The sequence below is a fragment of the Carassius gibelio genome, chromosome B3, assembly GCF_023724105.1.
Source record: "Carassius gibelio isolate Cgi1373 ecotype wild population from Czech Republic chromosome B3, carGib1.2-hapl.c, whole genome shotgun sequence".
Taxonomy (NCBI): Eukaryota; Metazoa; Chordata; class Actinopteri; order Cypriniformes; family Cyprinidae; genus Carassius; species Carassius gibelio.
In genome coordinates, this window is record NC_068398.1 from 9,236,786 (window position 1) to 9,260,965 (window position 24,180).

Genomic DNA, 24,180 nt, shown 5'->3' on the forward strand with positions numbered 1-24,180 from the left:
TGTGTGTGTGTGTGAGAGTGAGTGGAAGTGTCTGTTTTGCACTCTTAGGGCCATATCATACACCTGGCGCAATGCGACGCAAGGCATAGCGCAAGTGTGTTTGCTAGTTTCAGTCTGGCAGTGTTCGCATTTTTCCATCCAGCGTGATGTTGTTTAATTAGCAAATGCATTTATGCCCATTTGTTAGTGTTTGTGCTTTTTTTATGCATAAACAGTGTTCTAATTTTGCTGTATTGTGTCAATAGAAAATATTAGTTTACATTTCCAAACATTACATTTGCCATTGATTTTAATAATAAACGGCAGCGTTCATCGCTGCTTGCAGCTTTAATATCAAGATGAATTTGTTCCGAAAGTACTCTGATTTATTGACATATTTTATTACCATTTCTAAACTATAGCAAATAAATTGACATAATGTGAGAAATGCTGAAGGTATCTGAAAAAAATTTGTTTTGACTGTATATTTAATTTTTACAGTGAAGACTATGCAGTGCTATTTTACATTTGATTATTTGGGTTCTGTACCTGGACACCTACAAACCTGAAAAATCGTAAACATTGTGTAAGCAGCACAAATAAATATATAGAAAGAAAATACAAAATAAACACTTTCAAACAGGGCTGATTAGTACAACCTGCAGCAGGGCTCCGCAAATCCCAGCTACAGTCCTGGATTCAGAGTTTTCTTAAGTGTTAGAGGCTGCGTGAGCTTTGCCTTATCAGCACAACCTTATTCCGTCAATAGATGCAATATATACAGTAGTAGCTATATACATTATTTACCACTCACTCTAAATGTAATAAAATCAGAATAATACTTGCATTTTGGTGTTTACATAGTTATTTTTGGTTACTGATGTTACTTGTCTTGCGTTAATGAAGTGTTAATGTAGAGCCCTGGAGTCTATGTGCTGCGGGTCAGCCCAGGACGGCCCCGGCCTAATTTAAACCCTGCTGCTTCCTGTACTAACCAACTTTATGCACTTACTTTAAACTTCAAGTGAAATGAATATATATAGAAATATATACTCACTATGCACAGAGATATTGACAAGGTTATAGCTATCTCCAGATTCAGACTGACACCAGTACACTCCAGTGTCTGATGGGACGGTGGAGCTGATTGTACATGTAGATCCTGTCTGTGTTCCCCACAGAGATGATGAACAATCTTCCAGCTGTTCATTGTCTGTGTATCTTCTCACTCTCCATCTATCAGAGTTACTCTGGTCCTCACAGCTCAGAGAGAGAGAGATCAATGTGAAGTGTTGAGTTCTGTTGGGACTGATGATCAGAGAGACTGGAGGAGAAACACCTGAGAAGACACTTTCAGTTACAATTTAGTAGTGTTTTAATTTGTGCATTCAGTAATTAAAAAAAATAAATAAATACTGACCGGTGACACATAGTGGCTGTTTGTTGCTGTAGGTTGTGTTATAGACTGGTTTTCCTCTCTCTGCTTTGCACACATAAACTCCTGTGTGTATCTGATCGACAGAACTGACCGTGTAGTTTCCTCCAGCTCCTCTGCTGCTGTCTGAGAGCAGCTCATAATGATGACTGTTTTCTGTATACATTGAGAATGTGCAATTGTTACCGTAAAGATGTATTTCTAGGTATTCTGACCTTTAAAGTGAATTGCTTTAAATGTTAATGTCTCCTAGCTCAGCCTAATATGCAGAGACAGAAGTCATCCATATTCATCAAAACATTGCTATGTTTGTTTGAACATCTAGATCAGTCAGACACACCAATTGTAATAGTTTGGGGCAGAATGTTATTTTGTAACCCACAGTCAGGTTGATTAATATTAATTCATCAGTCATATTCATTGGCATAACGAGCATGGCCAAAGCCAGCTATGAGGTCACTGAGATCCCAACCTTGGTAGATGTTTCATGTTCTAAAATAACATTTGTTCTCTGATTGACAAATTTTCTGCTAAACTCCTCATAAGAATGACTCCATGTATAATTCATAATGTTTAGCGTCCGTAGTATGAAAATGATCGAGATGCTTTCGAAGTGAACGAGTCTTCGGAGTGTTGTGAGCGAGAGCCCAAGATACAGTTTGTGTTGCCAGATCCAGCTATTATAAGCGTTGTTTTACTTGTTTTTCACTAAATGTAAGTGCAAGTCTCTATAGATTCTATTTATACTATTTTAAAATAGCAGGATTTTCTGCTATTTATACTAGCTACTTACTGCAAATAGTGTCAATTATCTGCACCTCAGTACATTATGAAGCAGAATGCAGTAATAACTTATTGAGTGTAAATTTAATGGATGCCACCTTATTGGGTCAATAAAGCCCTCCCTTAACTTTTTAATTATTTACTTAATTTCCATTGAAAATACATGCTTTTCTGATGTGATTTGAAAAGGGAGAAAAAAGTTAGTCAAAAGGTGGATTCGAACATGGGTCAATCAAGTCAAAATATGTATGACACACATTTTGCACCACTGGAGCTGACTGTCATGTAATACCTGACTATCCGATTGTAATCTTGACTATCCGAAAATAACACATTTGGTGGGTAATATGTATGGCCGCATGAATAATAAACAACTGATAAAATTAACCACCCCATAAATATAGTATTAACAAACTTTGATGCAATAAATAGGGTATGATTTAAAAATGAGCATCCCTCCAAAAACATCTACATTTCTGTCTCATTTCAAGTGTTAGTGTAGATTATTAGTTGTATTTATAGGGGTTATTGTAGCACAATTCTATAATAAAGGGGTTATAATAGAAACCCCCTGGACCTCACTAATTTTCAAAGCCTGGCTACGGCCATGATAGCGAATCAGCCTATATGCAAAAAAAAATTAAGATATGCAATGCAAAAAGCAGCAATTATACCTTTTAATGCTCACAACCATGTTATTAGCTTGTCATGTGGTAGAAAAAAAGTTTGCATGCTAGTGTTCCAAAAATGACACTCTCCTGTTATTTTATTTATTTATTTATTTTTTATATATACATTATGAACAGAACTGTGCTATTTCAAACACACTGAAATACTTTAGACATGGAGCTAAGGTGGAGATTACAAGTAATGACTCAGTGTTAGTAATGTTTCCGGTGGATAAAGTAAACCTCAAGGCGCAATCGTAAAGTATGACTGATGTCATGAAGTAAGCCTCATCTCCAGTGGTTTTGGGTTGTTGTTTTTTTTTTTTTTTTTTTTTTTTTTTTTTTTGCTACTTCACGTTATTTATGGACAACAACCAGGTTAGGATTTTGTTAAATAATGCAAGTTTTTTTTTGTTTTTTTTATACCAAACTATAGCATATCATATACTCCAAGAACACCTGAAATATACAGCATGTGTTGCATGGTACCATTCAATGATTCATTGACATCTTTTTTTAAAAGCTTGATGCTGATCATATACACTAACATTATACAGTGTGGATGAGCATGCACAGGTGGTCCGAAAAGAAAGAAAGAATGCATACAGCATTTGAGCTTAAGCAGTAATTTGCTTGAATAAAACCAGTTCATTCAGATGTTATCACATGAAGCACATTACCTGATGAAAGAGATACAGTGAACCAGCTGAATGTCCAGTCTGTAGAGGAGTCTTTAACCTCACAGATCAGAGTCACTGGATCTCCTTCAGTCAACCACTTCTGTGGAGAAACACTTAAAACTGGTCTGGGTCTATCTGAAATACAGAAATCACTCATTAATAATATGTTAAACTTGTGTGTGTTTATGAAGAGATGATCAAACTCACCTGATACTGTCAGTGTAACTTCATCACTGATGTGTGATGTTCGTGATCCTCCTCTCTCTGCTCCATAACAGGAGTATTTACCTGCGTCAGACTCAGTAACATAACTGAATGTGTGTTCCTGTAGTTCACTGAAAACACTGTCTGAACCGTCTTTATACCAGCTGTACTTCCAGCTAGTGACTCCTTCACCATCAATGTCACATCTGAGAGTGACTGTCTCTCCTCTGAATACATGTTGATCAGGTTTAATGCTCACTTTGGCTTTTGGTCTTTCTGTACAACAACAATTCACAATGAATATAATGTGCAGCTTTTACTGGAAGAACACAGTTACTTGATTGTAAAACGTAAAGCAGATGAGACTGAAGTGTTGTTCTCTATAACTGTTATAGTCATTTATAAAAGACCTGTTAATACACGAACAATGGAAATTTTGAAACATGACTTGTTCAACAGAAGATATTGTTTCTCTCTGTAAAATCAAAGTTATTACAGAGTGTATATAAAAAAATATATCTGTTGTTTGTTGTTTGTAACACCTCATAATTGTCATTTCAACAATTCAGCTTGTTTAAAGTGCATTTATAATTATAATTAAATGTAAATAATTCTCTGTTGGTTTGTAACCGTTGCTGTAGAATCACTCACATGTGATGAAATACATGAATCAAATTCACTCACCTTCAGTTTGTCCAGAGTGGATGTTTAAAATCAGCACTAAAACACAAAGAGAAACTCATTACAGTGTGTACATGTTCAGCTGTGGATTTTACAGAATCTTAAATCTTACAGAATCTTAAAACTGCTCTAGAGCTGATGGCGTATGGGTTTAATTAAAATATTTAAGATTCAAAACTACAAAAATAGTGTGTTATGAATAGCGAGTTTTGAATGAATTTCAGTTTTAAGAACTTGACAATAATCTTAAAAAAAAAAAAAAATATATATATATATATATATATATATATATATATATATATATATATATATATATATATATATATATATATATATATATCAAGATATTGTGCGGGGGACTGCATATGAGTCCAGATAAACATGAAAACATTTCACTGGTATTTTATAGATTTGGTCACAGCAGAGAACTGTTCAATGAATGAGAACAAAGAAAGACTCTTATTAACTGTGTACTAGTGAATATTATAGCAACAGCGACAATAAGTGTAAAACAAACCAACAGAACTGATTCAACAAAGCAAAAACCTGAATGACTAAACAAACACACTGATCTACAACACAACAGATTATTTTTATCTTCTCTCTTTTCTCTAGTTTTTATTTCTCTTCACAAACAGCTCTAACTGCACACTTCCTCTCTCAAAATCATCTCTCACTCTTACAGTATTTCCTCGACTAGAGCTGGGCTTGAAACTCAAGAGAGCAGCGAGTAAAGTAAAAAGTCTAGAAACAATAAATAACTTGATCCTTTTTATAATATAATAGTAATCACTATATTAAAATACATGAAATACATAGAGAGAATAATACTCACAGAGCACAAGAGGAAGTTGACAGAGTCCCATACTGACTGAATGATGACAGACAGTTAAAGACACAGATTGTGTTAAAGTCTCAAGACTTCCTGAAACCTGCAGTCGATCTTTAGAAACATCAGGAAAGACATACAAATGTGTTACAGTAAATCTTTAGATGTTTTGATAATCTTGTAACATGTTTCACAAAATGTCAAACATTTTCTAAAGAAAAGTTTTCAAGAATCATTCAGTATCAAATGAACAAGCAAAATGGAAAAATATTGTAATGGATCTTTATTGTTATGGTGGTAATAGCTGAATTTATAATTATGTATTAATATTGAAATAAAGTGAACAACTGCTGCTCCTCCTTCACTGGTTAGCATGGTGGAGCTGACAGAAAACAAACCAACTCTCAACAAATGGATGTGGTTTTTCCACATTTTTTTACTTCGATTTCAGTTTAATAAGCAATAATTGAAGTCACATAAATCACCGTTTACACAACTCACTTACTGTATATTAAACTGCTCACTTAATGTATATCACATTATTCACTTACATTACACTGCTTATTTACATTACTCACTTATATTACATTGCTCCCTTACATTACATTGCTCACTTATATTACACTGCTCCCTACTATCCATGTGCACCTTTCCTCTTCCATGTTTTTTCACCATCTTCCGAGAGATGATGCATTTCGGTGAAACCTGTAGTTGTCCATTAGGGCTTGCATAGACTAGCTGAGTGATCGACTACTTCAACCACTAGTGGGCGCTGTCGGAAACAATAGACTAGTCAAGCATGCATTAACCATAATGTACAAAGAGTTTGCAAGTACGAGGTGAATTTTAGAATTACATTATTGCATGTAGCTGTTACTTTTTTATGACCTTATCTATGTTGCACGTAAAATTAAAATATGTAAATAGGGGTGTGCCTGAAGCCGAATACCTTATTCTGAATGGCACGGATAATGGCTTAAAAAATGAATAACAGACAAGGAATAATTCTGCCTGAATACTCGGCTGAAGCTTGCACAGTCCGGAGTTTGCTAGACAACAGGTGAGCCAGGGGATCAGTGCAATATTATAAACAGACCTCTAAAGTCACGAGTGTGAAGTGAATGAATGTAAACTTTATGAATGAAAAGAGCACAAATCAAACACAGCATTGCTCTGTGCATCTCTCAGAAATCAGAACTTGGCAAGAATAATATCACCTACAATAATACATCATACACGTTCTATTGTATATATTTAAAAGGCAATGCTTTAAACCTTAGGCTACGATATGATACGAATGAATAGATTAAGCACAGCGCGCTCATAAATCAAACAGCCGCGTTGCACGTCTCAGTCTCTCAAAAATCAAACCAGTTCTCTCGAGAGAGCAGGCTAATAATCAACTTAGATATAGATACATTTTCTATTCGGCCTTCATGTTTGCATCTTTATCTTTGACTTTTTTATAGAGTAAATGTAATGAAAATGTGCGCATTAAATTGATGCAGTCATGTTCAAATGATCACTAAATGTTTGGCATGACATCTCTCTGCTTGCATGATAAATATTATTTTAGAAATTAATAATTATTTTAGTTTAACACGGCATACTTGTTCAGTGATAACTATGAAAAAAAAGTTAGCCATAACGGTCTTATCGACAACTGTACGACGTTGTATCCAAATGCAGATACGAAACATTTTGTGATTGTTACAGACACAAAAACAAATACTGGCTGTTACATAAAAATTTTAATATGTAATGTCAGAATAATTTTGACAATTTATATATGTAATTGTTGCATAAGGTTATGGATTAATAAGCATTTATTGATAATGCAAAAAAAAATGTAATGTCTTTTCATTTACAGTAGCATGAACCACAAGTAGTCAAGTAACTCGAGTATTTTTTAAATAAAAAAATCGACTAGTAGAAATCAGTAATCATGCAACCCCTATTGTCCATGCAATGTCCGTTAGGCTCTCGCGATGGAACAAAATGCAGCTGTAAATTAGGAGAATAGAGCGTCAGCTACTGCGCAGCCTTTTTCTCCGCTCATACCAAGTTCTCGAAAATCCTCATTAATATGACTTCCCGCCCTTTGTAGATACTTGTTTGATGTTTAAATTTAGTCTTGGTTATCCTAATTCTTTAATTGACAATTTATCCTTATTGCTACGACGAATGAATGGTATTTCTTTCAATGACACAATAGAATTAATCTCCACTGAGGTAATGTTCGCCATGATGTCAATCAAGTTCAGCTGTCAAAGGCATAGCTGTCCCCGTCTCTCTGCTTTTTTTTTTTTTTTTTTACATTTGATACAGATATTAAAGTAGTTAAAAAAAAATCCGTACTACACAAAACGTGATTCGACACTGATTGGACTATTTAGAGGCAGCACAAAGAGTCTAGAACAGTGAAAGCTAGCGTAACACTGTGGTTGAATGTAAAATAAAATAAAAATCCCCCTCTTTCCATTGGTGGTGCATCGCCCAATCGCCCTAATGGAGAAACCGTCACTGTCTGATGGTATGGGGTTGCATGAGCGCATGTGGTATGGGCAGCTTACACATCTGGAAAGGCACCATAAATGCTGAAAGGTATATCCAAGTTCTAGAACAACATGTGCTCCCATCCAGACGTCGTCTCTTTCAGGGAAGACCTGGCATTTTCCAAGATAACAATGCCAGACCACATACTGCATCAATTACAACATCATGGCTGTGTAGAAGAAGCATCCGGGTACTGAAATGGCCCATCTGCAGTCCAGATCTTTCACCCATAGAAAACATTTGGTGTATCATAAAGAGGAAGATCCGTAAAAGAAGACCTAAGACAGTTGAGCAACTAGAAGCCTGTATTAGACAAGAATGGGACAACATTCCTATTCCTAAACTTGAGCACCTTGTCTCCTCAGTCCCCAGACGTTTGCAGACTGTTATAAAAAGAAGAGGGGATGCCACAGAGTGGTAAACATGGCCTTGTCCCAACTTTTTTGAGATGTGTTGATGCCATGAAATTTTAAATCTACTTTTTTTCCCCTTAAAAAGATACGTTTTCTCAGTTTAAACATTTGATATGTCATCTATCTTGTATTCTGAATAAAATATTGAAATTTGAAACTTCCACATCATTGCATTCTGTTTTTAGTCACAATTTGTACAGTGTCCCAACTTTTTTGGAATTGGGTTTGTATATATATATATATATATATATATATATATATATTTGTTTGTTTCACAGTTGTTATACCATTACTTGAAAGCTCCACTTTTCTATCGTGAATGTGCCAAATCTGCTGATGTAATTACAACCGCTAGTGAAAGAGAAGGAGAGGGGGCGGCAGTGGGAGAGATCGGCTCTAATGCCTCTGTTGTAAAAAAAAAAAATAGCCAATCAGCATTGATTGTTACTTTCAGCACTGAGGAGTGTTGAGAAAAGGAACATCAAAGAGGAGAATAGTGTCCCTTCTGGTATACCACCCAATCATCGTAGAGACGTAAATTACATGCTATTAGTTTAAATGTCTCCTGTAGAGGCTGGGCTGATATTTATCAAGTATGTATGATGAGTAGTGTAGAGTGATGAGTATTGAATATTTGATCATCAAGTAGAGTGATGAGTATTGAATATTTGATCGCCAACAGCTGTCATTCAAACAGTATATATACAAATGACTGTAGGCTACAGAAGTAGGCCTAATTAAATAGCACTACAGGCAGCTCTCTTTTACCACAGACTTTTTAAGAAGGGACGGATGTTGGTTTCAAGTGATAGGACAGGTAAGTGAATTTATATTATCTTGTTGTATGTGTGTCGTTTTCTTTGTTTTCTGACTATGAGCCACCAAAAAGTGGTTAAGCAAATAATAATAATAACAATCGGCAGGGATCTCCAGGCCAATACAATTAGTGTGCCCCCTCTATTTTAAAACCCATGAGCTGACACTGTTCCTGTTCAGTAGCAGTTAAAAACCATCACAACATGACCACAACCCTTGTTGTGTAATATTCGGTTCCTGTGAAAAACTGTTCTCGTGGGTCGAGTTTACGTGAATAATCATTAGTTCCCTTGTTGTGGGCGTGTCTTTGAAACAACACGCAAACGAATGGAACTGAAAATATCAGTGCAGGCTCTTCAAATTGCTAACTATTTAATGCCTTATTTTGAACAGATTACGAAGTGTCAGTGTTAAGCATTGCAACAGTGTCAAAACAGTGTTTGTGTAATATGATAAATCATCTGTAAGCTGTTTTGCTTGATTGACTAGTACAGGCACACAGAAAAACAACAAGCAAATAACCTATGCTAACCTTGGGTGATATAGTTTCTTAATCTTGTTTTTTGATGCGTTTAGCTTTTTATACATTTCATGTATATTAATTCCACACAGAGTATTCTCAATAAAGAATTCTGCTGAAGATTACCCAAGAGTCTCCTGGTCTTCACTTCTGAGTTTCCCACAAACCTTAAAGCATTGTTCTGATGCAGTCTTCTTGGACATAGGTCAGCAGCTACTCCAAGAATATTATTTGTACATTTGGATAATAAATCATATGTCTCATCATCAACAATTTTAAAATATGGCTTGGATTGAATTTATGTTTCCACATATATTGATCATCATGTAAACTCCCTGTCTGTCTCATATTGGATGAGAGAGCTGAAATCACTGGTACAGAAGTTGATAATTGTATGAACTGGATATACTGTACATGGAGGCTGTTCTCATCGAGTGCAAATAAATATATCAGACACACACTTAATATTGCATGACTTCATTCCACATGCATACTTTCACACAACTTTCCTTTGAGTTATATTCATAAATCAATTACTTCTGTACTTGTCATAGTAACATTTAATGAATGAAATATTTATGTGATCTACAGTGTTAAGCTCTGTATTTGACTGTTAACTAAATAAAATAAAGAAAAATGTGTCCATTTTAAAAAGACAGTTCATTTAAATATAAAAAATCACTCACTCTCATGTTGTTTCAATGTTGCATGACTCATTGTGTAGAAGATACTTTAAAATCTTAAAAAGAAAATATGTGACAGAAGTAAATGTGCATTTAGTGTGACTATGATTATTATTTTACTTGATATTCAGAATATTAGATTACAATATAATAAGTGTCATATATAACCTGATTATCTCATAGGTCATGGTTCTTTTGTTTTTACTTTGACCCTGCAAGAATGTTTTAAAGCATCAGCTCCACAATATTTAAAAAGGCATTAAAAAGGTTATTTTTTTTTATAACTCCGGGTCATTGACACCAAGCTTCGTTGCTATTGAAATACTGTCTCTATACATCTTTAAAATCTGTCCACTAGCGATCGTACAGGTGCAGATATATTTGTGCAGCTCAGCTATCCGACACTCCAGTGTATTCAGGAGATGTTGCTCTCCTTAATGACCTCTGCAGAATGTTAGGTGAGGTGGTCTCAAAAAAATTAACACACCCACCAATTGTGTAACCTCCACGGACCAAAGGAAACTCAAATGTGTTTAGGAGCCAAAATTAACTCCCCCAGAAAGTTTGCTTTGGTGAGCCATTTTGAACTGCCAAAACAAACTCAACTCTTGTTTTCGAGATGACGTCATATCACTTCGTTCTTTAATTTCATTTGAAATATACCAGGGCCTTCAGATGCAAGTCAAAGGAGGACAGTGGTGGGTGCATACAAACATAAATGTTAATTTAACCACATGTACATTCAGCCAAATAGCATAAATGATAATAATGATAATAATTGTTGATCAGTAATATATTATTATAATGACATATACACTGATAAAATAATAATCTGGGTGGATGCAAATGTTACATAATTAAATCTGTGATATTAATTAACAATAAAATTTTAAGTTTGTGTCTTTACATTCATTTACATTAATATAGTTTTGAATTAATCTGCATTTGTTCAAAATACAAGACAGTCATCAAAGTAAGGTTAGTCAAATTATAACCATATTTCCATAGTGATGTGAACATTCTGGTTGTAATAAAACTAACATAACCATACATATTATGTTGCAGTTTTTTTGAATCACTGCACTTTAAGATCTGTTCTCCCTAAATTTCACCAAAATGTCTCCTGCACTACAAGGGGACATAAAACATTGGAACACGTTTATAATAATGTGACTGATGCCTACAAAGTCACACCCCTCCCCCACCTGGGTCAGTCTGACCACCTCTCTTTGTTCCTGCTCCCAAAGTATACCCCGGTCATCAAATGTGTGAAACCTACGATAAGAATTGTTAAAATCTGCCTGGAAGGTGCTGACTCCATCAGAAATGTATTTATTTGATAGATAGTACAGAAAAAAAGAGAAGAAAAAAATGTCTCTAGGTTACGCATGTAACCATAGTTCCTTGAGGGAACGAGATGCTGCGTCAAAGCTCTACGGGGAACGCGTCTAGCATGAGCGATTCTGAATATCGTGTTTAATCAGTCCAATGGAAGAGCGTGACATCACGGGCGGGGTGGCGTAAGCGACCAGGAAGCTATGAAAGCACGCACTATGCTTCTGGCGTCAGCTTCGAGTACCAGCAAGCGCCAGCAGGGGTGCCGGGGGTATGGCCTCGAGACGCTGCGTCTTGTTCCCTTGAGGAACTATGTTTACAGGCGTAACCTAGAGACGTTCCTCTTCAGGAACTTGAGCTGTGTCAAAGCGCTACAGAAACGATGTACCCACACTGCCAGACTACCAAATCCCTGCCTAGTGTGTATCCGAAGAGCACAGCTTAGGACAAGAGGACTGAAGCGCCTGGAGTGACTGGCATATCTAAGCCATAGAATTTTTTCCGCAGCATTGCAGATTTCCAACATGGTCACACCTGCTAGAAAGGCCTTGGAGGCTGACATAACATGTGTAGAGTGAGCCTTGGCTCCCGACAGTGGGGGAAAACCAGAGGTCTCAACTATCCAATGCCTAATAGTCTGCTTAGATGCAGGAGAGCCCCTCTTGGGGGGACCGTAGAATACAAGCAATTGGTCCGATTTTCCCCACTGGGCATCCCTGTGGACATATGTGTCCAGCGCTCAAACTGGTCACATACAATTTAGCTTCTCTTGGTCTTACAGAAGGCCTGCAGCACTACAGGTTGGGGTGTGATAGAGGGAACCTTAGGAACATATCCCGATCAAGGGTATATGAATGCTTTGGTCATGCCAGGTGCAAAGTCAAGATAAGAAGGAGACACTAAGAGGGCCTAAAGATCTCCAACTTTCCTCAGAGTGGTAATAGCCGACAGAAAGGTAGTTTTGAGGGTCAGATGTCTATCTGATATATCTTGTATTGGCTCGAATGGAGCTTTACAAAGAGCCTCTAACACCACAACCAAGTCCCACGGGGGAATACGGGACTTCAGCCTCAGGTCTCAGCCTCAGCGCACCGCAGAGGAAACGTGTAACTAAGGGGTGTCTTCCCAAAGACTGGCCATCGAGAGGGACATGGTAGGCCTCAATGGCCACCACGTAAACCTTCAGCGTGGAGTGGGTCAACTCTGCAGGGAAAATGGCTTGAAGAAACTCCAGAACTGTACCAACTGGGCAGATAGCTGGGTCAAGCTGGTGGTCTCTGCACAATGAGGTGAAGAGTTTCCACCTCAGGGCGTACAGTCTGTATGCCTTTCCCCCATTCCTCTGCTCCTGGGAGTTCTGGTGAGAGTACGCTGGGATGGGGTCCGTCTGTTGCTAGTAGCCCCGTTCTAGCCAGGCCAAGTATGGCCAATGCTACAAGTTGAGAAGCACATTAAGACACAAGTCGATATAGAGACCTTCGACACAATTACCAACAAGATCGCTATTTCTCTTAAATCCTTTCAAAATGCAGAAGGATCAGTTTACTACTGGACAGATGAACAAAGACGTCTTCATAAACCCCCGCCTACGCGCCAACATAACCTCAGAAACCGGCTCTCCACCTCCGCAAGCGACTGGGATTCTCCTCAAACCAGTGACGCCGAGAGTCAACATGGCACTAGGAATTTTTTTTCCCAACGCCAAGCCTCCCCGTCTAAACAGACAAGGAGGGGCTCGAGAGGGTCGAGGAGGCAGAGGTCGCAGAATGTATCCAGCAGAACAAATGCGCCGCTCTCCACGCAATCCATGCAACCCGGAACAGACTGTGATTAACATCTCGGGATTTAGTTTAAGCGAGGGAGAGACGAAAGTGTTAAGTAAAGGTTTATCTTTTTGCCCCACCAACACTGTTAATCCATTCAAACTCAAGGTAGATACTTTTAAATTCTTTCGATCACTTCAACCTAAGAATTTTTTTCCCCTGAAATCTATTTTATCTAGGCCTACCATGGGTACTCCTGTGCAGTCAATCTCCAACGTTGATAACATGGCACCTACTAGAGAGATTACACCTTTCAGAAAGAAATCCACTTTTGTTCCTTATTCTAATCTGAACCATTCTATTACTACATACAAAAATCTAGTAGAAAAACTAGTTCACCAAGATATGTAAAAAACATGACAAAAAAAAAATAATTTGTCACATTCTGAATTAAAGAGTTTGAATGAACTAGAAAAGAGGTTAGATATTCTTATTCGCCCTGCTGATAAAAGGGCGAATAAGCCAATACTGTCTAGTATTGGCTGTCTAACTGAACCGTTGTCACAGTATCTCGACTTCTTTTTGAAAAAATATGTATGTGAATTACTATCTTTTTTAAGGGATACATCTGACATATTGAGACTTTTGGATTCGTTTGAATGTGATCATGATTTCATGTTGGTAACTTGTGATGTGCAAAGCTTGTATACATGCATTCCTCACGAAGCAGGGACTGAGGCGTTACTACACTTCTTTGAGAGACGGGCCATGGATATAGTTCCTCCCAACGAATTCTTACTGACATTGTTGGAAGTCATTTTAACAATGAACTATTTCCAATATGCGGGCCATTATTATCTACAAAAGCGTGGGGTCAGTATGGGGAGTTGCTTTGCACCGTCGTATGCATGCCTAGTAATGGGTTTTTGGGAAGTTAAATTCATTGGCAATCCTATTAACAACTTATTTCTTCCTAAAATCCCTTTGTGGAAAAGATACATCGATGATGTTTTCTTCATCTGGACAGGGACCTTGTCTGAATTGGAGATTTTCATGGCCTATATTAACTCTACCACATCCTTTCTGAGATTCACAGTAGAACACTCTACAGATAATATTAACTTTTTAGATTTGACTATTCACAAAAATTCCCATGGAGGTTTAGGAACATCGATCTATCGTAAACCTCTTAGCAGAAACACTATCCTCAGAGCAGATCATCATCCTAAACAACTTATTAAAAACATTCCTATTGGCCAATTTTTAAGTCTTAGAAGAAACTGTAGTAACGATGCCGAGTTTGAGCATGGAGCAGTAGAAATGAAAGAACGCTTTCGTAATAGGGGCTATACTGAAAATGACATCTCCGCAGCTTATGAACGAGCTAGATCAACGCAACGATCACATCTCTTGATTGAAACCAAACACGTCTCTAGACAAAGACTTTGCTTCTCCACAGAGTTCTCTCATATTGGCAGAGAAATAAAGCATGCAATTAAGAAACATTGGCACATCTTGCAGAGTGATTCAGCTCTTAAAGATGTATGTGGCAAAGTCAAGTCACCAATGATCTTCATGGGCAAAGTCAAGTCACCAGAGTTCTTCATGGGCAAGGTTAAGTCACCGACTATCTTCATGGGCAAAGTCAATTCACAATTGATCTTCATGAGCAAATGCAAGTCACCATTGATCTTCATGAGCAGAGTCAAGTCACCAGTGATCTTCAGGAGCAGAGTCAAGTCACCATTGATCTTCCTGAATCCAGTCTAAACTCTGCAGAACTACCAGAGCTTCTCCACGTCTCTGCTGAACTACCAAAGCCTCTCCACATCTCTGCTGAACTACCAGAGCCTCTCCACGTCTCAGCCAAACTCTCTGAGCGATCGACTGATCCTGTCGTGGCCACGGAGGCCACCCTTAACTTGTTCATGTTCATTGTTTCAGACTTGCCTATCCAGACTTGCTCTCATGTATCATCGATCCCAATGTGGTGGTCCTCGGTGCCGCCCTGGGGGGCTCCTGTCTCGACCGTATGGCTGTGGTGGTCTTCTGTGCCGCCCTGGTGGGCTTCTGTCTCGACCGCACGGATGTGGTGGTCTTCTGTGCCGCCCTGGTGGGCTTCTGTCTCGACCGCACGGATGTGTTGGTCTTCTGCGTGGCCCTGGTGGGCTTCTGTCTCGACCGCACGGATGTGTTGGTCTTCTGCGCCGCCCTGGTGGGCTTCTGTCTCGACCGCATGGATGTGTTGGTCTTCTGCGTGGCCCTGGTGGGCTTCTGTCTCGACCGCACGGATGTGTTGGTCTTCTGCGTGGCCCTGGTGGGCTTCTGTCTCGACCGCACAGTTGTGGTGGTCTTCTGCGCCGCCCTGGTGGGCTTCTGTCTCGACTGCAGGGATGTGGTGGTCTTCTGCACCGCACTGGTGGGCTTCTGTCTCGACCGCACGGATGTGGTGGTCCTCTAGGCCTCCCTGGTGGGCTTATGTCTCGACCTCACCGGTGTGGTGGTCTTCTGCGCCGCCCTGGAGGGCTTCTGTCTTTACCGCACAGTTGTGGTGCTCTTCTGCGCCGCCCTGGTGGGTTTCTGACTCAACCGCATGGCTCCAATTCCACCTTGCTCCACCCTGGACTCCTGCCCTGTCGGCTCGGCCCTGGGCCACTGAACTTTCTGTTCTCCCCGGGACTTGTGTTTTGTTGTTGTTTTTGTTTTAGTTTTTTGGCACTTCCTGTCCCTGTTACCCTCTATTACCTGGCCCTCCGTCCCTCCCCCTGGTCCTCGGCCGGTCCACCTCCCTCCTGGTCTCCTTGTTTTTGTTTTTTGCACTTGTCTCTGTTTCCCCATTTTACCTGGCCCTCCATCCCTCCCCCAGGTCCTCCGCCACTCCACCTCCCTCCTGGTCTCTGTATCCCTTGGTCTCTTCTTGGGTTCGGGTGGAGCATCTGGTAGCTGCTCCGTGGAGGAGGGGGTAATGTCACGCTGTCTGGTCTCTGTTTCCCTGGGTGTCCACTAGTTGTCTCACTTCCCCATAGGCACCTCACCTTAGCCACTACAATTCCCACTAGCCTTGTCCCTTCATCACAGTAATTGCACACCTGTTAATTGCACTCAGGTGTCTTCACTTCATAGTCATTATCCTGCCTATTTATACCGGTCTGTTTGCTGTTTGTTTCATGGAGTCCTTACTTTCCGTCACCTGGTTTCCTAATGTTCCTAGTTTCAAGTTCCTGTTTCCTGATCCTGTTTGTTTGTTTGTTGGTTTCTGTTTGGACTGATGTTTGGTTACAACCCCGGCTTGTTTTGACTCTGATTTTGGATTGCCCAATAAATCTCACACTGCAATTGGATCTCTTGTCTCCTGTGTACCCGAACGTGACAGCAATAGAGTGTGAAGTGAATGAATGTAAACTTTATGAGTGAAAAGAGCACAGATCAAATGCCACATTGCTGTTGGCTCTCCGTGCATCTTTCAGAAATCGGAGCTTGGCGAGAGTAATATCACCAATAATAATACATCATACGTGTTCTATTATTTGTATATATTTAAAAGGCAATGATTTAAACCTTATATAGGCTATGATATGATACGAATGAATGGAATAAACACAGCATGCTCACCAATCAAACTGCTGGGTTCCACATCTCAGTTTCTCAAAAACCAAACCAGTTCCCTCCCAAGAGTAGGCTAATAATCAACTTAGATACAGATACATTTTCTATTTGGCCTACATGTTTGCATCTTTATCTTTTACTGGTTTGTGTGGCACATGCACATTTGTTTAGTGAAGTTCACAAAAAGACTGGCTTATGTGTGCATTCATTTGATTCAGTGTCCAAATGATCACTAAACGTTTGTCATGACATCTTTCTTCTTGCATGATAAATATTATTTTAGAAATTAATAATCATTTTAGTTTAACATGGCATACTTGTTCAGTGATAACTATGAAAAGTTAGTCATAAGGGTCTTATCATGTAATTGTACGATGTTGTGATTGTTACGGGTACAAATACAGATACAAATACTGGCTGTTACATAAAAATATATATAAATAAAATGTTGACAATTTACATATGTAATTGTTGAATACGGCTATGAATTAATACATGTTTATTGATAAGAACTATTTCATGTCTTTTCATTTACAGTAGCATGAACCACAAGTAGTTGAGTAACTCAAGTATTTTTTTATAAGAAATCAACTAGTAGAAATCAGTAGTCATGCAACCCCTACCTGATACTGTCAGTGTAACTGCATCACATTTGTTTGATGTTCGTGATCCTCTTCTCTCTGCTGCATAACAGGAATATTTACCTGTGTCAGACTTAGTAACAGAACTGAATGTGTGTTCCTGTAGTTCACTGAAAACACTGTCTGAACCGTCTTTATACCAGCTGTACTTCCAGCTTGTGACTCCTTCACCATCAATGTCACATCTGAGAGTGACTGTCTCTCCTCTGAATACATGTTGATCAGGTGTAATGCTCACTTTGGCTTTTGGTCTTTCTGTACAATGACAACAATTTTCACTGAAAATATATAACCTATAAATGCAACATAATATATATAAATGAAACATTTTAATCAAAACAGATACAATGTACTATTCACATGGTTTCCTATGGAATTACATTTGTTTCAATTATAATGAACGAAACCTTAAAAAACTGAACGTAACTTTTTCAGAAACTATCAAAATATGCCATTACAAATTTAGCAGGCTCTTCATATATGCTTCATTCTTTGTTAATGTTTTTCAAAGATTCGTTTTGGCTAATCGTGGATTCTAAATTCATTGCCACAGATTTCGCTTACGTTTCGCAGTTTTTCATTCGGTGTTTTGACACAAACCTCTCGTGGGGGCGGACTTAACAGTGATCTATTCTGATTGGATAGTGAGCTTTTGATGGACAGGTTCTCTCTGACCGGGAAATACAGACACCTGATGTATGCACATCTACAGGCTTTAATCTCTCTATCAGCAGCTCCGTACCTTTAGGAATACCTAATGGCCCTTTTGTGACAGAAGCTAGGATTGGGACAGGAAGGCAAAAGTCTTTGATTTTTAACCTTATACTCTCTAACTTGCTATTATACAATCTCTGCAAATCATCACAAATGATTTTCTTATTGACACCAAACACAGTTGTCTAGCATCAATCTAGAATGTAACAGTGAGTAAAGATTTGAGGGTGTGTATTATTTGTTCTCTGCATTCTCTTAAATCACACTGAAGTGATTTAAATTAGACTTAGCTACAATTTGGGGTGTAAGAGGACAACACTTACAAGTGATATTCTCTCCAGTTACACAATTTTTCTGTTTCTATGTGTATCTCAGTCAAGTATGTGTATCTCAGGTCTCATTAGAAATCATTAGATTGAGTTCTTTCGTCCATTTTGACTTGACTTGATGTGTATTTTCTCGGTTCATCTAAAGCTTTTTTTTTCAGTCTGCAGGTTAACCAAAATAAGCTTTATTGATGATATAAACAAAGTATAGACATTACAGTAAAGATACAGTTTATAATTACAATTGTAAAAAATATTTTACAAAAATGTTGACTTTGAACATTTAGACTAGTGAATGGCTTTTAATTTTTAATTTTTTTTAGTTGTTCTTCATTACTAGAGAAGCAGTTTTAAAAATTGAAAGATTAGACTCACGGAGGTATTTATAACAATGGAATATTTTAAAGATAAAATAGCTAAACAATTCAACCTTCACTATATACATTTACAACACAACTTCTTCCAACCATTTCAAAACAAAAGGCAAACTGAAATTTTCACAACATAAAAAAAAAGCTTTACACTCAACAATCTTTCTTTCCCAAGTAATGATGTAAAGGTCCATAGAGCTTATAACTGTATTCTGAAACCATAAATATCCTAAGACAAACAAGCAATCCACAGTAGAATTCCATAACTTTCTAATTGATAAATTTTGGCTTTGCATGATTTTATTAAGTTTTTTTTTCGAATAATGAGTTTTAAATCATTTTGCAAGTTGAACATAGCTAGAGAAAACATATTCATTTTATAAATTAGACAACTTTTCCAGTTGACCTATGACCATGTTACAAATACATTTAAAATAAAAAAGAAAACTTGTTCACTTAATAATTAACATTCAGGAAAATCAGGCATCAGAACTCCCAGGAGCAGAGCAATCAGGGGAAAGGTGTACAGACGAAGCCTCAGCCATGTCTGTACCATGACACCTAGCCCCAATGGAGCTGGATGAGTCAGAGAGAGAAAAACAGTCCCAAACAGGTCCTCCTGAGCTTGGCCAAAAATTCTCCATATCTCCTTCACGACCTCTGGATGAAGCATCCATTGCTCGGGCCTCAGCCTCTGTCTCAACAGGATGTCTGCTCCCATATTCAGATGCCCAGGAATGTGAACTTCTCTCAGTGAGAGGAAATTGCCTTTGCCCTGGGACCACACAAGGATCTGACATGCTAGTTTGTACAAACGGCGTGAGCGCAGACCCCTTCGTGGTTGTTATAAGAGACCACTGCTGTGTTGTGAGTGTGCACCAACACAGGGTGACCTCTTAAGTCTGTTTCAGTGTTCAAAGCATGGTCCTGTTAGTACTGGTGACCCTCAGGGCTCCTTACTTGGTCCCTTCCTTTTAGCATTTATATGTTTCCTCTTTGGCAGTTGTTAAGATCTCTCGAACCAAACTAAGATTTTTAGGCTGATGATACACAGATTAACATCCACTCTAATCCGGGCCAAAATGTGAATATTTCCCATCTCTCACACAGTCTATCTGAGATTAAGTTTTGGATGTCTGAACATGTCTTGTGTTTGATTAGTTCCAAAACCAGCTAGAAAATTCAACATCCCCAATGTACTTTTATAACACAACTTTTTCGTAATTAGAACATTTCCATTTATTTTTCCAGAATTGAAAATCATTAGGGAAAAATGATTATGCTATAATTACATTCAATCGTATTTAATGGTAAAAACTAATGCGCATATCATTGTTTCTATGATGGCCAAATTGATCATGCCTATGCTGCACCCTATCTGGAATGAAAGGATACATTTTCAGATATTACACGTTACTATTATTCTATTATTACATATTCGTTACTATTTATCTTATTGAAAATATAAATTAGAATATTAAACATTACAGTAAAATTACAAAAAGTTTATAAATGTATTCTGAAAACATAAATATCCTAAGACAACAAGTTACAACTGACTTCCCTAACTTTCTAATTTAATGAACTTCCATGGCTATTTTTCCCCAATGGTATTTGATTGTGGAATAAGTTTTTTTTTTTTTTAAATCAAAAGACTGCACACGCAAAGAGCTATTTGTAGCCAATTAAACATTTAACAGCTGACAATAGAAAAACATGTATATATTATATACACTTACTTTTAGTCATCCAGACAAGTAAGTCATGATTTTAAAATTGCCTGGTATTTCCAGGTTTTCTATTACCATGATACAAATACATTTTAAATCAAGAAGACAAACAAAAAAGGAAAATTGGTCAATGGTGGTGGATGAGGAGATACCCCCTGACTATGTTAAGCGCTTTGAGTGCCTAGAAAAGCGCTATATAAATGTAAGGAATTATTATTATTATTAACGTTCAGGGAAAAGGCCTTAAGCTGAATATTCTGTCTCTCTTTCAGTCTAATGATGAGCTGCTGCTGCTGGTATCAACCAATAAAAATAAACCCTGTGCAGCATTCAAATATAATCTACTCTTTCTGGTTTTATGCAATGTATAATCAGCTCATTGCTTATGCATAGCTATTGAAGCACGTGAAGGATTGCATCACTAATATTTAATACAGATATTGCCATCAATTTCTCAGTATCACATAGATAATAAAGCACTACTGATCTGCTCATTCTCCAGATCTTCTCCACCTAAATTCACCAGAGTCCTGGGATTGAAAGTTTCTCCTCTGGGCATTTATTTAACCTGAGCATACGTCACATCACTAGATCCATCACCTGAGAATATAGAAATGAATAAAAATTTATGCTTGTAGATGCAGTTTTCAGTGTCTCCTTGTGAATTGTGACTGATGTTTTTACTTTAACACTCACCTTGATGGGTCCCCAGGTTCAGTTTAGAGTAAACAGTGTCAGAAACTTCACTAGTTTTCCCTAAAAGATGAAACAGTTACATTAATGTCATTAGTGCAACAGTGATATGAAATACATCAATAAAACCTCTACAGATTCTACAGAGAAAATAAAATAATTAATTGTTTACCAATTTACCTTGAAATCAACATATTGCAATGACCTTTATGGATCAAGTGGATTTCACAGTGAACAGACACAAACAGGTGTTTAGAAAAATACTGTAGTGTTTGTGTTGGTTTACTGATGTGAGAAATTAAATCAAAGGGAATTTTTACCTCAGAGGTCTTTAGCTCTGCTACACTACTGTCATGATCATTAAACCATTGTATCAGTTTACCTTTGTTTTCTTTATTTTTCTTCTGTTTCTCTGTAGATTTGTATTCAATCTCAGCGTAGGTGACGTCAGTAGGTCCACTATTACTTTCTACAGTGAACAACAAAGAAAAGAATAAGACTTTTGTTTTTAATAAATCTGCTCTGCAAATATCATAGTGAAATGAAAAACAAAGATAAATTTGAGTATTAAGAAAATAACTACTGCAGTAATTATGATAAGCATGACATAATTATCTTCTGTAACATCATTAGTTACCTGTGCTGAAGTCTTTATTAATTGTTGCATCAACCGAGTCATAAATATGAGCAGTTCCTGTAATAAATTGGTGCTTTGATTAATTACCAATAATAAACATAAATGTCAGTCACACAAATATCACATTGCACTTTATAAATGATTTAGTCAGATCTGTATTGTCAATTGAAAGTTATTTCTAAGTGTCTTCAATCACAGCTTGTGTTTATTTATGGTAGACAGGTAAAGACTGACCAGACAGCAGTGTGTTGTATCCCGCTTGACTCTGGTTCTGTTCTGATGTCTGACTGCTGTTCTGCTGTTCACTGACTCTAGACGGAGACTGAGATCTTACACCTGAACACACAAGCATTATGTAAAAGTTTTGTATTCCTGCATACATGTTTGAGAGTGAAAGATTGTTTAGTGGCATGTTTTTATCACATTATTGATTTGTCAAAAACTGTAATTTGCTTCACTGTCTGCTGTCTTCATAGACTGCATTCTACTGTAACTCAAATGGAATTAAATAATTGTCTAATTTTGAGCACTTCACATACACAGTAAATATGTGCATAATACACATACGTCCCCAGCCTGTGCAGAGGAAAACTGGCCAGAAAGCTTCTTAAACCAGACAATATATCAGCTTTACCAGGTTTTGTGACCAGACAACCAGCTAAATGCTGTTGTAGGATGGCAGCTAACAAGGTATAGAAACAAAATTGGTGTCTGCAAATGTGTAATTAAATTGTAATATGTCAGATGATGAACCTTTGTTGTTTCTGTAGTGCCACAACAGGACCAAAAAGACGATGATCAAAAATGTGAAAATCAGTCCTGCAGTCACTCCAATTATCATGGGATTGAGACCATCAGATTCTGATGTTGTGGAGGAAGCTGAGATACATAGATTTTACATTTAGAATATTGCTGTAAATGATAAGGAAATATTTCAGCAGTGTTTATTGATGTACAGTCTCACCTGTGACTGAGATCCAGCTCTTGGGTGACTCTCCTCTCTCTGGGTGTTTGCAGTAGTAGAAACCCTCATGTGACTTTGAGACAGTAGAGATGATCATCTCTGGAGTTTGATTCTGGATGAGTGATCCATCTTTATAGAAATCAGCTCTGAGGATTGGTGGAGTTGAGCGTTGATATAAACAGCGTAGAGTCAGAGAATCTCCTTCAGTCACAGGATGAACAGGACTCTCCAGAATAACATCAGCTACACAAACAGAGGAAATGTGTGCTGATTGTGAATAGTATATGGCAACTACATGATAAAAACATTCAACTAAATTAAATGTTAATTAAAAATTTTCTCAAAATTCAAATTTTCTACAAAACCACATTTTTGGTATCTCTTACCCATTGAGTGTTTTTGTTTGTTTGTTTGTTTGTTTGTTTGTAGTGCAGACTGATGCTTTCTGTTTTTTTTTTTGTTTTTTTTATCAACTACTTTGTGTAGTGTATTGTAAATGAAAATAATAATAAAAAAAAAACATCATAAATGAAAAAAAAATATATATATACACAGAAACTCAGACTCACGGTGTACAGTGATATTAACAGGATGACTGTTCTCTCCAGATTCAGTCTGACACCAGTACACTCCAGTGTCTGATGGGACGGTGGAGCTGATTGTACATGTAGATCCTGTCTGTGATCCCCAGTGAGATGATGAACAATATTCCAGCCGCTCATTGTCTGTGTATCTTCTCACTGTCCATCTATCAGAGTTACTCTGGTCCTCACAGCTCAGAGAGAGAGAGACAGATGTGAAGTGTTGAGTTCTGTTGGGACTGATGATCAGAGAGACTGGAGGAGAAACACCTGAGAAGACAATTACAGTTTGGAAATCAAGTCAAAACTTGTATATTGTAAAAAATATCTGTGCCACCCCCAGTTGCTGCTGTCCCCTGCCTCCACTGTTGTTTTAAAACCCCTTACCAGTCACCCCCATTTTTTGGCATGGAGACAGAAATGACATACCCAAAATAAAAAGGTTTTTGCTCATGATTTTTTCTGACTAGATACATAATCAACAATTGTCCACAAAGCTGACACTTCAAGGTTTACTGTTCAGGAATCAGACTTACTCAGACTTATTGTTCTCACCAAACGAGTCTTTCACA

The 24,180-nt window shown here is 37.7% G+C and overlaps 1 protein-coding gene across 31 annotated transcripts in view; it reads right to left on the reverse strand.

The window, feature by feature from the left end:
• The window catches only part of LOC127952808 (Fc receptor-like protein 5), a 123,116-nt gene that overhangs the window by 87,085 nt on the left and 11,851 nt on the right, over positions 1 to 24,180 (reverse strand). For 7 of the 31 annotated variants that reach the window (XR_008153058.1, XM_052551593.1, XM_052551618.1 and 4 more), the window contains exons 8-13: positions 23,597 to 23,878; positions 23,028 to 23,270; positions 3,753 to 4,025; positions 3,546 to 3,680; positions 1,400 to 1,570; positions 1,037 to 1,318 (exon numbers count right to left, since the gene is read on the reverse strand). Coding sequence is in view for 30 of the 31 variants with exons in the window: in XM_052551593.1 (XP_052407553.1) it covers positions 1,037 to 1,318; positions 1,400 to 1,570; positions 3,546 to 3,680; positions 3,753 to 4,025; positions 23,028 to 23,270; positions 23,597 to 23,878 (1,386 nt within the window). In the remaining variant the exon portion in view is untranslated. Of the gene's footprint in view, positions 1 to 1,036; positions 1,319 to 1,399; positions 1,571 to 3,545; positions 3,681 to 3,752; positions 4,026 to 17,655; positions 17,848 to 23,027; positions 23,271 to 23,596; positions 23,879 to 24,180 lie in introns of all 31 variants that reach the window. The other 24 variants (XM_052551588.1, XM_052551587.1, XM_052551611.1 and 21 more) reach the window with 9 other exon arrangements.